Source organism: Stegodyphus dumicola, chromosome 2, assembly GCF_044657685.1.
Source record: "Stegodyphus dumicola isolate Sdum_Otavi_A_Nest chromosome 2, ASM4465768v1".
Classification (NCBI taxonomy): domain Eukaryota; kingdom Metazoa; phylum Arthropoda; class Arachnida; order Araneae; family Eresidae; genus Stegodyphus; species Stegodyphus dumicola.
The window spans coordinates 168,023,087-168,038,516 of NC_140769.1; the positions used below are offsets into that span (position 1 = coordinate 168,023,087).

A 15,430-nucleotide genomic window follows, 5' to 3' on the forward strand; every position below is an offset into this window, starting at 1 on the left:
TTCACCATAATGCAGGTTCTTGACATGTACATGATGTGGGTAATTCTATAAATCATACATACATAGTATAGGACAGCACTTTATTTACAGTATGAATCCATAAATATGCATATGTATATAACTCATATAGAGCTATTATGGCATTCCTTTCTTGTGATGCCTGTTCTGACTCAGTGTCATGTGGCACAGAGGAGAAAGCACATGCTGGTTACGCTAAAGTGTGCAAGGTGTGACATTCACCAGATCATGATATCTTCACAATATATACCATTAGAAAATTTTTCAATAATATTTCAATAACTGAGAAAATATAATTATGTGATTAAATCACGTCATCAATATAAGACTCAACATAGTCTTATGTTTTGTGGCAAATCTCTGTTCACAGTCCTCTGAAAAGTTACGGCAGCATTCTTAATCCAAAGGGTGAACCATAAAAGCATATTGTCCTTGGCATGTCACAAAAGAAAAGAAGTGTTCGCACTCACGGTTTAGTTGTATTAGACAGTATCCTTTGAGAAGATAAATCAAAGGGACATAATTAGACTTTTGACACTTGATAAATTAGATTTGTTGCATTTTTGATTCAAAAGGCATCAATTTCAGTTTGTAATTCAGGTAACGGCATATAATCTTACAGTTTTGTCTTTCTTTGACACACAACTATTCGATGAGCACATTCCCTTTCTAATTCAATAATTAGTCCCAGCTATAACAGCTCATCTATTTGTCGATCAACTTCACTTTTTAAAACTTTGTGTATTCAGTAAGGCTTCTGCTGCTTTGGTACGCAAGCAGAAATTACTTATCTTGTTTTTCAGTAATTTTAAAATCGTGAATAAATTCAGAAAACTTTATGACATGATACAATAATTATGCTTTATAAAATGAATTTTTTAAATTGTCAATTTTTAATATCTTTTTAAACAGAAATTCCTTTCTACGACTGTGTGTCCATATGACAAGATGAGAATCAATTGCAATTTTCAATACTTTTTTACTAATGACAGTAACAAAATAAAAGAAGAGAAACATGTCAAGAGAAAGACATTAGAATCACAAAGTAGAAAATATACTTCCTTATTATTACAGCCTCTTGATTAAAATAGCATCAAGACCTTCTTGTTACTGAACTGTATGAAAGAGGCAACCTTAGGCTGAACTCTTTTAACTGTTGCCACATAGCCGGAAATTCTGAACACGTTTGTTCATCATGAAAAAAAGCTATGAATCGGGTTGCTGCTTTGGTAAGTCTGTTAACAAGAGAGCTCTTGGCACTGTTTAAATAATGGAGGGCATTGATAATAAGGAAATGCTGTAGATAATTTGGATAATTTTTTTTATAGCTTTTTTTCACAGAATACTCCAAACAACATGAAAAACTTACCACAGGCTTCCTGCAAAACAAATCTATTTTGTTTTAATACCATTATTACACTTTTCCCTTCTTATATACTTTTCTGGATTTTTAGAGAACTTTGCAGAAATAAGAAAGAGATTTTTTTAAAAAAAACCTTGGTAAGAAAGCATCATATGTGTGGCGACACACTGCTTTCTGTGGCAACCCTAAAGAATTCGTCTGTCACTAGGATCCAGAGAATGAGAGAATTGTTAAGAGTTACATTTCGCTCTGAGTATCTAGGGCAGTTAAGACAGCAGTCTACCAGAAATTACAAAAATAAACCTCTCTCTGTAGAAAAAATTGTCTTGCTGGAGGATCAAAATAAAAAACATGCATATTGGAATTTAGCATGCGTTATTCAGGTGATCCCTGGTCGAGATGGCAACATACGAGTTCCTCTTGTAAAAAGTAATAATTCTTGACACCAATACTGAGATTGTTTAGAGTGGAACTGGATAATATATAATACTCAAAATGATCAAGTTCCTTTCACCACCAGTAGTGGTAGAGTTGTAAAATCACGAATATTGTAATTCACGTCTTTGAGTTATTATGATTTATTTTGTTGTGCTATTATTGTTGTATTAATTTTGTTTTCAAGTAATATGATTTAAGTTTTAAGTAATTTTCTTTGTTATATAACCCTCATTTATATTGATGTAAGTTTTATGTTTTGAGTGTGTAGCCATCCATACAAAAGGTAGGAGAATTGTGGCGACACACTGCTTTCTGTGACAACCCTAAAGAATTCGTCTGTCACTAGGATCACATGCCCAGATGCATTACGTCTACGTCTGCTTTTCTGTTTGATAGTTAGTTGTATTTAAGATTTTGTAGAATAAGAAATGGCGTGAAAAATACATGTTGGTTTTTTAAAAGGTGTCGGCTCAGATTTTCGAACCTATAAATTACTTATTAAGCAACAATATGAATTTCGCAACACATATTTAAGTATACCAAAAGACTTACATTGGAAAAGACATAAAAATTAGAACAAATTAATTTTGGACATAATTGAAATAGGTCATTTGTTTTTGTTATAAAGATTAATTAACAAATTCTGCTTTATAATATTTATTATCTTATTTAACTTTCAGAATCAAGATATTTAAATCCTCAAAATGAAAGGTAAAGACAGTTTAACACAGTCAGACACAATTTTTAAAAAATATAAAAAATTGACAGACATACATGACAGACAGACACAATTTTTAAAAAAAATTTAATAATACTTTCTGAAAAAAAAATATATATACACTATTGTTATTTTAACAATATCATAATAATGCTATTACAATTGTTAAAAAAATTGTCATGAAATTCAAAAATTATTGAATCCAAATTTAGTCATATTCAAAGTGATTTTAAAACTGCAATATTTTGCAATGGATAATAGGGAGGTCACATTACAGAAATGATTGTTTTTGTGAAATAAAGAGAATGAAATTAAATAACCTGAATTTCAGCACTCTAAATACAAACTTAATGGCTAATCTTCAAATGGCCACAATTTTTAGTCATTTTGCAAAAAATTACAAAAGTCATAACAAAAGTAATTCTGCAAGTAAGATATAAAAATTAGAGCAGTTTTTGTGAAAGTGTGCAGATATAAAGTAATCAAGGGTTTATATGCCTTATTAGAATCTACAGTCTGATAAAAAATTGCTTCATCAGCCAATTACCATTGTCAACATTTTTTAAACTTCTTTATTGACCAATTCTTCAACTAAATATGTGACCCTTTCCAAATTTAGATTGCTCTAATATCGCCAAATTTTTTCAGAACATCCTTTCACTTTTCAACGATTCTGTTTAAATCTTTGATTCAAATCAGGGCTGGATTTATGTATAAGCTACACAAGCTATAGCTTAGCCCCCGCCCCCAAAATTAAAATATAGTATAAATGGTATTAAAATAGATTATAACAGACTTGTAAAGGGCTTCATATCTCAAATAGCTTTGGGCCTTATCAAGTATAAATCTGGCTTTGATTCAAATCCATTAAAAAAAATTTAATTTCCCAATATTAGTTGATGGAACCATGATCATGAAATTCAACCTTTGATTTTTCTGAAGGTCATGTTTCCATCATAGCAGTTTAAAGCATGGTTGTAAGGTCAAAGTTTAAGAAATAATTTTCAGCAAAGGAGACCATATTCTTGTTGTTGATGCCTATTTCAAAAGGTTATATGAACAACCAACAAGACACACCAGAACTTTTGTTCTATGGTGGTTGGTTGTTCCTCTTTGTTTACAATGCCAATTTGAGATGTCTGCGTTACGAGCTGCATGGAGTAAACTCAACATTCATCTGAAATGTTAATTCACATTAAGAATGACAGTCACGGTAAAGGGATGGAAATGTTAACTGAGCAAATTAAGGATTGATTGTTTGCAAATTCTGACCAAAATTAAGGATTTTTAAAAGTCAAAAATCATTTTACAAAAACCTAAGGATTTGTAAGGCCTCTTAAGGCCTACAATAGCCCTGAATTATGTATTCATTTTATGAAGATTTAAAAAATATTTCATGTGTAACAATTATTTTAAATCAAAAACTGATTTTAATATATACTTTTGAAATAACATTACGACTCAAAGAATAAATTCATAAAATTTATACATGACAAAAATGGAAAACTCACTCTTATTTTTTTCTTCTTTTTACGAACATATGTTTCTTCATAATCTTCAACATCCGTGTCTGGATCTTCAACTTCACCCATATCAAAATGCTCTGCAGTTTCTTCAAAATCTTTATACCAGGAATCTTTTGAATCTTCAGTTACTTTATCAGTGGTTTCTTCTTGTATTCCACTCATTGAATTCTCGTTAGTTGATTGATGATTTTCTACATATTAAATTTCTTTTATTAAAAGACAAAAATCTTAAAAAGGTACAAAATAATTTTAAATGCTTTGTATCAATTGCCCCATTTTCAAGATAAAGAGTGAGTTATTTTTCAATTATAATAAGCATGACTTTAACAATGGCATTACAAAATACAATCAATATTTTACATATATATCACACACCTGCTTAACCAGAAACCAGTTAGTCACATAAAATTGACATTACCAACTAAGTAGTTTACCAACATTGTTCTGTATTGTCTACTTCCAAGTAACTATTATGCTGGCCAATAACCAAGGCCATTTTAGGAGAGCAATTACATTCTGTTTTGAACATGTAGTAAGGTTTAAAAGTAATGCACTGTTTGCAGATCACTCGCGGAAAGTAAAGTTGAATTCATAATTCATAAAAATTATAATTAACATTCTAAAAACTGACCTTTTTCTGCTGATGTTCATGAAAAGCACTATTTTCATCAGGCATATTCAAAAATACAATTCAAAAATTCAATCACTCATAGCCTAACACTTCTTTACTTATGTACAAGTAAGTTTTAGCCTCATAGGCAGATTCTGTCTTAATTGTATTTATCCTAATCATAAACATAATAGTTCAAAATTTTATATCTTTCATATAAAATATCACATTGTGAAATAAAGATCAAAAGGTTATCTATACTTTACAAAGAATAAAGAAATGAAAAATATTAATGTGGCAATGCACAATTCCACCAAAAAATATTTTAAGTGGCTATCCAGATATGTGCGTAGCATACATGTGTTTTCAATACATGTGGATTTTCCCTTTCGAATTAATTCAACATCCATTTTTCTGATTAGCATTTCTTTTCGAGTGTAGTACATTTGTTTTTGTTTCAATATATCATAACAGAGCTGTGGAGTCTGCTCTCTTTTACATTTATTATGTTGAAATGTACACTGAAGTTTCAACTGTTCTTGTCTGATTATGATCATGGTGGTGTACAGTACTGATTTGGGGGAGCACAAACACATATGTATAGGGAGAGGGTATATGGAGGCTTTCATATGTAAAAAAAGCACAGTGCTCTACTGGAATCTAGTCCAAAGTGCATGCTTTCTGCATCATTCTAAATACGCTCTGTTGTGTGCTGTGGTATGCAAACAGTGGATCTTCTGGTACATGTTTTTATGTCATGAAGCCTTCTAGCAACTGCAGATTGAGAAACTCGGGTTGCAGTGATAGCATACAGCTCACAAGAGAGCTGTGAGGCTGTAGCAGTTGTGTGCTGCTGTACTGAAAGTCTCAAATAACAATCCTCATTCATAGTTGTGGCTCTTGGTCGACCTTATCCAAGTTTTCTCAGCATGTCCTAAAATTGTTTCCACAAATTCCTAACATTGCATCCTAAAACTGTTCCCACATCTCATTCCGTCATCCATATGTTTGTGGATATTCACTTTACTCATACTTCATACTCATATCCAACTCTTGGCGAAACATGGCGAAGGTCTTGAAGGAGTACGAGCACACAAATCGCTAAAAATTCCTTGTGCACTTACATCTCCTCCACAATCACAGCTTTGCAGACTTGTCTATGTGTGCTATTCAATTCTGAATATTTGCATTACTCTTTGGCAGCATAAGTAGAACCTTGGGTTCAATACATTTTTGTGAAAATAGACATAATTGCAAATTCTCTTAATTTTGCACGAGTGTATACATGGGAATTTAATTAATTGAGATTCAGATAAGCCTTAAGCACATGCAAGAAATAGACTTAAGTTTCATAAATAATGAAACTAATATAATTCAAGTTTACCTTCCTTAATGCATAATAGAAGCAATATAAAATTTAGTGGAACAACATACCATTAGTTGCCAATTTCATGAAACATCACCAACAGTGTATGAAAGATGCTAACTAAGCTATATGATTATAGCCATTAATTTAAAAGTTTTCGGATATCGCAAAAAGCAATTTTTTTTTCAATTAATATTTTCCAATTTCCACAAGTGGCAATAAATGAATATGATATAACATAAGTATCCCATCATGATGACAATGCTTCAATAATGAACCATTTAAGAGACAGCGAAATCTGTAGTATCTTAGTATGACTTTAACATACTACAGTTAATCTGTAGTATGATTTCAAATCCAGAAAACAAACCTGTTTGTTTTCAAATAAGTTATGCAAAATGTATTATTTCATAAAAAAATAAATACTCATAAAATTCAGAAACAGAACTCGCATAAGTATCCTGACACTTCGAATACAGCTTATATTTAATAAACACACAAAAATAATGGGACATCAAATATTTCGTTGGGTATCCATAAGCATTTCGCATGCTTTAGCATGGATTAAATTAATTTTTCATTTAAGAAGGTTCTATTTGTTCCACGAATTACTTTTAGCTCAGCTTTTGATGGTAACTTCAGAACAGTTGTATAATAGACACAAGCAAACATTTAGGGCTGTATGTTCAGGATTGTTTTCCTGATTGAATTTGAATGTATTTTGCATAAGTTTTCTTGAAGACACTTTCAAGTTTTCATTAAGAATATTAATCCACATTATTTTCAATAAACACTCAATTTCTTATTCCAAAAGTAGTGAAACATCCCCAAACTGTCATATCCCATATAATTTATTTCCTAAACAATATTGATTAATTGATTATATTATCTCCTAAGTTTAATTAAAGTAGAATTATTTTAAAAGAGTGAATCCATACTGGTAAGTTATATTTTGAAAGATGTTTTGAAGTAACTTGAAAGTAAAATGTTAATAATGTTTTAATGGGGACTGGAATTAAATCATCATGAAGAACAAAATTTCAATTGTAAAAGGAAAAATTAAATTAAAAACATGTAATTATTGTCATTGATCGGAAATTAGTTGACTTTTCAAGGGGAACAAACCAACTCCCGTTCAATAAACAATAATTAATAAAAATACGTAAATACGAAGGTGTTTCGTCTTTACTCAAGTTATAAGGTAAAGCCAAACCGGCAATTCTAGTCAAGCCAAATATTTCTGCGAATAGAAGGGATTACGAACCAATACTGATACTCAAAGAACTTATTCTTATGAAGCATTTTAGCCAATTCAATTTGGAGTAAAAAGCAATTTCTGTAGAGAAATCCAAAAAAACTCGAGTAACCATCCCCGACACCCTCATGTTTATGATTTGAGTTCTATATTATTTGTAAAAATTAAACATTGGAAATTGTCATTATGAAATAGAATTCAAAGTAAAGTTGAAATAAACATAGAAGATTACAAAATAAGATAAATAATACAAACTTTGTAAAAACAAATCAAAAATAATATAAAAACAATATAAAAAATATAATAAGAACAGTGAATGTACATGAAGATATAAAGGCCAGAAAAGGTATTAAGTAACTTACATTCTTTCTAGTGGGGAGTTGGCAAAGTGTTCTCTTCGTGTCTGACTCATAAGCGTAGGGTGTCCGAAAATTTTAGCGGCAGTGGGGGCTTTGAATAATATCAGTCGGTAAGACTTGGGTGAAGTAATTTATGGTAGTGGGTGGGACTCGGAATTCTTGAGGGATGTATTATGTGGAGTTCTTATTTGAGTAAAACTGTCTGTTAAGATTTTTTTGAAAATACTAGTGAATGGAAATTAATTAATTTCTGGCTAATTGTCGTGTCACAATGATTAGGAATTTAAGAAAGGAAAAAACGAATTTTCACTGTCCAAGAGCTATTAGACAGACTAAAGTCATGAAATAGGCCCTTTTTATGTATATATATATATATATGAACCTATCAAATACCGGTTTTGTAACGCACCTTAAATTAGTTTTCTTGTCTATACAAATATAAACAAATCTTCTTATAATAGTTTTAGCTATACAATGGTAATTTTAGGTATATAGTTCTAATTTAATTTTAAAAATTCTCTCTATTAAATCTAAATATTATGTTTCTTAAGCGATTCTAACGATTAACTTTATTACAAATTATATGTTTTAATATTAGGAAAGTTTAAATATTTATTCTGTTTTCCAATTACTCTAGCTGATATACTTTGATATATATTTAATTTATAATATGCATTTAATTAATAATAAATGGTAATTATGAGCCTCTACAGCACTTTCACCATTAATAAAAAAATTCTGAGCTTCCTAATATTCATATCATGGGATTTTTAATTTCCTCTTCATCCATTTTTTTCCATATATTGTTGAACTGTATTCAAGTTTTCACGTAAGTAGAATTTGTATATGTTTTATTCCTTTATGCCAATTTATACTTAAATGGTTATTTTCATAAACTCCTGCATCATAACTTTAGTTAAAAGAAGTTTTTAATACCTTGGTAAGATTATCTTCAATATGCAGTTTATTTTTCTAATCTAGTTTCAAGCTTTATTATTTATAAAGCTAATTATTGGAAATTACTTGGGAAAAAAAAGATGGTTGCTAAATCATGCGAATAATACTTCTAACTGTTCTAATTTATAATAAAATTGTGATTTATTACATACCTCATTTATAATTTTTATAAAAATTTTCAGCAGCATCAGAATTTAACAGCAGATACTGCTAGCATTATACATTTAAATTACAATGATTTAGATTGCCATTTCCTTCTTTACTAATGCTTTTAAGTTATATTCCTAATATTTCATAATGGCATACAGATAAGTTTAACTACATAGCGTATTCAGAAACTAAGTACCTTTTCATTCTAGCGCCGTCGCAGCGCCGTGGTAGGCATCCCGCGCATGCGCACTAGTCTTTCTTGTTCACTGACTTTCAATTGTTGCCATTTTGGTTGCTCTATGTTGTGTTTTCAGCTTGCTGTGCACATTCAAAATGTTTAAGACAATTAGTTCTCCCGCTGACTGTGAGATTCATGCAGTGGTTAAATTTTTGAACGCGAGGAATGTTAAACCAGCCGAAATTTATCGTCAAGTGACAGAAGTTTACGGTGAATACGCGATAAGTGATGGAATGGTGAGAGAGTGGGTAAGAATGTTTAATGCAGGTCGAACAAAGGTCCACGCTCAGGCTCGGAGTGGTCGGCCTTCTGTTGTCACCGATGATTTGGTAAGGAAAGTTGATGAAGCAATTCATGAGAACAGACGCTTCACAATGACAACTCTTTCAGAAGCATTTCCACAAATTTCACGTACTGTTTTGTTCAAAATCGTGTCTGATCGCTTGAATTATCGCAAACTGTGCTCCCGATGGGTTCCAAAAATGCTCACTGATGTTCACAAAACAAAACGACTTGGTAGTGCCCCGACATTTCTCATGCGGTACAGTGATGAGGGAGAAAACTTTTTAAACCAAATTGTGACAGGTGATGAAACTTGGGTGTGTCATTTCACACCAGAATCGAAACAACAATCGATGGAGTGGAGACACACTCATTCTCCAAAAAAACAAAAGTTCAAAGTGACAATGTCATCACAAAAAATCATGTGCACTGTCTTCTGGGATAGAAAAGGTGTTTTGCTTACTGAATTTCTTCCCAGAGGTGAAACCAATAATCCGGCATGATATTGTGAGACTTTAACAAAACTAAGGCGTGCCATTCAAAACAAACGAAGAGGAATGCTCAGTAAAGGAATTGTGAATGACACGAAAAATGTTGTGGAGTCGTGGTTATCGAAACTGGCAGGAAGTTTCTTTGACGATGGTATACAAAAACTGGTCACCCGCTATGACAAGTGTTTGATCATTGGCAGAAACTATGTTGAAAAATAGTTTAAGACATGTATTTTCATGTAAAAATATAATTGGATTCGAAAAAAATTGCTTTACTATTTTTTTTTTTTTTTTAAACGGTACTTAGTTTCCGAATACGACTCGTACTTTACCAAAAATGTAAATATATAATTCAGCACATTTTTGTGTTTACTAGTACTGCATCTTCTATTTTCTTTAATACAGTCAAAAGTCTTTAATCAGGACTTGTTGGGACTTCAGCAATTCTGGATTATCGGTTTTTCTAGATTATAGATCATCAGTTTAAATCTGCTAAGATGGCATGCAGAAATTATAAAATTAAAAATATGAAACTGTAATTTATGAAATAAAGAGCAATTATGATCTAAAGGGTATCAAAATTTACAAAAAAAAAAGCTTAATATTTATTTGTTTACTTTATTAAACATTTCTTTCAACGCGCGTATGCGTAAAGCATACATTATGCACAGTCCAAATTAAAAAATTGCAACCAGAAAACTATTTGATGTGTATTCGTGATATTTATGACGAGGAATTTGATTTAAATCATTGCAAAGATAGAATACATCGAGATGAAATACTGCATTTAGTAAGGAATTATAAGCCGAATAAAATAAAAACATCTGCCCTAAAGATAAGGATAGTGCTGACAGATCAACTTCCCGTTCATTGCACGCTGCGATGTCCCCCCCCTTTCGCAGAGCAGCATGAAATTGATAAACAGATTTTAGAATGGTTAGAGAAACAAAAGATATGCCTTTATCCATTTTTTGCAGCAATTCCACTTTTTGTTTGATGGACATCGAAACATGCTTTCGCTTTGTAGATCCTTTGGCAGGTCCAAAATTGGAAGTTCTTTTTACATAATCGAAAGTTCAAGCTTACTTTTATAAAATTGCTCTAACAGTCTGCAAAAAATAATAAGCCGGATCCAATTAGAAGATTAAGGAACAATGCAATCTGCAACATTAACTGAAATAGATAATTAGATAATTTTAGCTTAGCTTATACCGTCCGTTATACATTAAACGCGCATGCATAAATGCATACGCATGCGCAGAAAGTTTGTAGTTTTGAGGTCCGGATTATAGATCTTTCCAGATTATGGACATCCGGACTAAAGACTTTTGACTGTATATTGTTCATCATATAGCATCTCATCAGCCTAATTTCAAGAGGTCTGATGACCAAGTGGTAAAGTCACGAGTTTCAAAACCTAGAGATATTGCAACTCTGTACATATTTAATATGAAAAAATGCATTGTTAAAACTTCAGCTTATGAAGTTAAAAAAAAAAAAATTTTTTTTTTTTTTTTTTTTTTTTTTTTTTAAATACCGCAAAGTTTTATTCATTGGTAATTTTTACATTTACCGTACCTCTTTGCAAATCTCTTTAATAGGAAAAATAATAAGAAACAATATTAACTTCGTTTCTATGATTGATACCTTGGTGAAAGTTATATGAAATTTTTTTCAAAACCATAGACTTTATATGGGTATCAACAAATTATCGATTATTTCCAAACTAATTTCTTCAATATGTTTATTCTGGAATTTTCCTGAAAATACTAAGTACTGTCCTTTAACATGTTTATTCCCGAACTAATTTTAGTACTTGTACCTATGTAGTAACTATATTTTAGTACTTGTACCGAATAATGGTTTGCATGCCAGTTAACTATATTAAATTTTCCAGTCTAGTTCAGACACCATGACTACTATTATTAAAGAGAAATGTTAAATCAATAATAGCATTCATAGATGTAATTTGTATGCTTTATAATTATTTAATTTATAATACTATTGTAACACTATTTTCTTTAGTAGTGTAGTTAATTAAAGATGTTTCTAATGCTAATATGGATGTTTACTATACCTTTATTACAATACTTTTTATTTCCTTTGCTAGATCTTATTACTGTTATTCAAGTAATAGCCTGCTTATTGCATACTGTTTACTTGTTCTTGTGATACGCAATTCTATTTTTCAACAATGGCAATAACAGTTCAAACCTGGTAACCTGAAGGATCTGCATGTTCAGAGGTAGCCAACCATTCCCCTGATACTGTTTTTGGATCCTTAACATTGTTGTTTGTAATTTTGCATGTTGTAGCATCACACCTATTGTTCGACTTTGCATGTGCAATTTATTCTTCACTTCTTCGCTATTATTTCCTCTGATTTCCACACTATTTTTTCTGAATTTTTTAACTATGAATAGGTGGAATTATTTTCATTCAATTACGACGGTTGTCTGAGAGAGATGTTTGTCTGCAGTGGTGCATTATGAAAGGATTATTCCTTTCATTGAAAATACGCTCACAGCAAACAGCGGAAATTATGATGTCACTGATTAAGAAGCACATGGCAAGGGGAACAAGTATTATGACTCCTGAATGCCACACATATTCATTCTTGGGCAGGCATGGGTATTATGTAAATCAGACTGTTAATCATTTCACCAAATTCATTAATCTAGCAACTGGTGCAAATGCCCAGTCTAACGAATCGAACAGGTGGCCTCTGAAAGAAAAATCACAAAAAAAGTGGTCTTCAAAAGGAAAATCTAGCTAATCAAGAACTCGAATACCTATTTCAAGGTGAAGTTAAACACAATGTCAAGATCCATTCACAGAACTATTAAACACAATTCAAGATTATATCCTTTCAAATTAATACATCTTTGGCATACTTTTAAGAGCCTAGGTTTTTGGAAAAAAAAAAAAAAAGGGGGGGGAGGGGAGATCACCAATTTAAATCTGGTAAGATGGCATGCAGAAATTCTACAATTAAAAATATGAAATTGTAATTTATGAAATAAAGAACAAATATGATTTAAAAAGTATCAAAATTTACAAAAAAAAAAAAAAAACTTAATATTTATTTATTTACTTTATTAAACATTTCTTTCAATGTAAGTTGTTTAAGATGCTTCCACAAAAAGTTCAAAAAGTTCCTTTTTCTTTTTCTTGTGTCATATACAGTGGACTTTCCAATGCCATACTCCTCTCATAATTTTGAAACAGATATGCCTTTATCCATTTTTTGCAACAATTCCACTTTTTGTTTAATGGACATCGAAACATGGTTTCACTTTGTAGATCCTTTGACAACTCCAGAATTGGAAACTCTTTTCGACGTAATCGATAGTTGTTTAGTTTTTATAAAATTTCCATAATAATAACAGTCTGCAAAAAATAATAAGCTGGATCAAATTAGAAGATTAGGGAGTAGTGCAGTCTGCTACATCAACTGAAATGCCTTAGAATCAGTAAAGATATTTTTAGCCTAGCTTAATTGCATCCGTTATACATTATTGGCTGTGTATCAGAAGATTGGCGATGAAAGCCAAGTTGTTTCATTAAATTTTGTCTTGCTCCTATTGCGTACTGAATTAAGCCCGAATTGTATTAGTTTATTATACCTACATTTATTTCTTGCACATGCTTAAAACTAATCTGAGTCCTGAATAAACTCCCACATATAACATATACTTAAGGCTTTATCTAGGGCCAGCACTAGATACCGCCTAATGTAGTCTCTACAGGTCCTAAATTCTGCTACAAAGCACCTTCCTAAGTTCTAAATTTTCACTTTGCCTAAACTTTGGATCCCAGTGCTTTCCCTAAATCATGAAAACTTCTCACCTATTAATTCTGTCGCTCGGTGTTTCCACAAATTCCAAAAATTTCGTCTTCGGGTGCTGTTCGGTGCCAACATATTCTGCCGCCGCTTCTGGGTTTATGGTGAATAACATATCAGTTATTCTTTATTAAAATAGCACTAAATGTAATCTTTTGGCATTTTTAGCATATGAAAAGAAATTTTGTTTAATTTTTCCTCGTCAACATTTTTTAAGAGCCGCCAAGCGTAATGTTAGCATAAAAGGTTGCCATACTCTTTTTATTCAATTACTAATATAAAAAAAGTTTAAACATCACAGCATGAGTTATTACTGAAGCTGTCATGTACTGATAAACATGCGGTGATGAAAGCAAAAATATAATAAATAATGACTCACCAGGTTGGCGTTAGGGATATATAAAATAGGTGAATGTTTCAGTTTGAGATGTATGCCAAGAAGAAAAATCAAATCTGCAGAGCCTGGTAAGACCCGTGTAACGCTAGAGAACGCCTTTCAGTGTGTTCTGAGAGTTGATGGAAGGTGATGCAGTGATGATGTGACATTCTGAGATTGTGATATTATTATACTCCATTAAATCAATTATATTTTATTGATTGGTGATTATTGATTTTTGATTTATTCATATTTGATGTGATATTATATTTTGCTGAATCACAATATATTCGAAACTTGGATTACCACTGAATTTTCAAACAACTGACGCGCATTTGGTGCACATTGGTTATTGGAAAACCAGGTAAGAGAATCTTTATTGAATTACTGAAACTGAATTATACCTCGATAGAAATTAAATATGGCTGAAAATCTGTCAAAGTTGAAGAAGAAACACACTTCCGTGCGTTCGATGTTGACGAAATTAATTAACAAAATAGAAGTTGCTATTAACAACGAAAACGAAACAGTTGATCAGTTGAAAGCATTTTTGGAACAATTAATTGGAAAAGAAACTGACTTAAATTCTTTAAATGATGAAATTGAAAATCTTTTGAGCGTCAACACAATATCTGAAGATACAGAAGCTTCAGAAGAAATCAAAGAAAAAATAATTTTTTGGAAATCGAAACTTCATTATAAAATAAAGAAAATGAATTCTGATTCTATCCAAGTTCATACAGTTTCACAAAACATTCAGTTGATTAATAATGAAACTGAAACTACAGTACAATGTCTTTAATCCGGACTTGTCGGGACTTCGGTGATTTCAGATAGTGGTTTTTCCTGATTATGGATCATCAATTTAAATCTGGTAATATGGCATGCAGAAATTATAAAATTAAAAATATGAAACTGTAATTTATGAAATAAAGAGCAATTATTATCTAAAGGGTATCAAAATTTACAAAAAAAAATAGGCTTAATATTTATTTGTTTACTTTATTAAACATTTCTTTCAATGTACGTTGTTTAAGTTGCTTCGTTTTAGATGCTAATACTTTCACTTTAATTCTATAAACAGACATAATTTCTTGTTCAGTTACAAAGTTCCGCCGTTCAAGTCCTGTAATTGCTGTGCCGAAAATACCAACTAACTTGTCAATCGAAATTTTTTCGTTTTGTTAGAATTTTCCCGGACAATGGTTCACACTACTCCTTTGTTTTGTCAACTATTTCCAAAAGGTTTAACTTTCCAGTTGTTAGAAAGGAAAGCCTTTCCATTTGCACATTTATTACTAAGGAAACGGAAACAAAATCATTTAATGTAGTTAAACTTAAATTAAAGAATAGAAATGATCCAAATTTATGCATAGAAATTGAAGCACTGGAGACAGAACATATTTCAGGCACACATTTACCGACTCCCGATAAAAATA

The 15,430-nt window shown here is 31.2% G+C and overlaps 1 protein-coding gene across 2 annotated transcripts in view; it reads right to left on the minus strand.

The window, feature by feature from the left end:
- d4 (double PHD fingers d4) overlaps window positions 1-15,430 on the minus strand; it is a 96,294-nt gene that overhangs the window by 62,596 nt on the left and 18,268 nt on the right. For both annotated transcript variants that reach the window (XM_035365532.2, XM_035365533.2), the window contains exon 3: window positions 4,049-4,254. In XM_035365532.2, coding sequence (XP_035221423.1) covers window positions 4,049-4,254 — 206 coding nt within the window. The remainder of the gene's footprint in view (window positions 1-4,048; window positions 4,255-15,430) is intronic.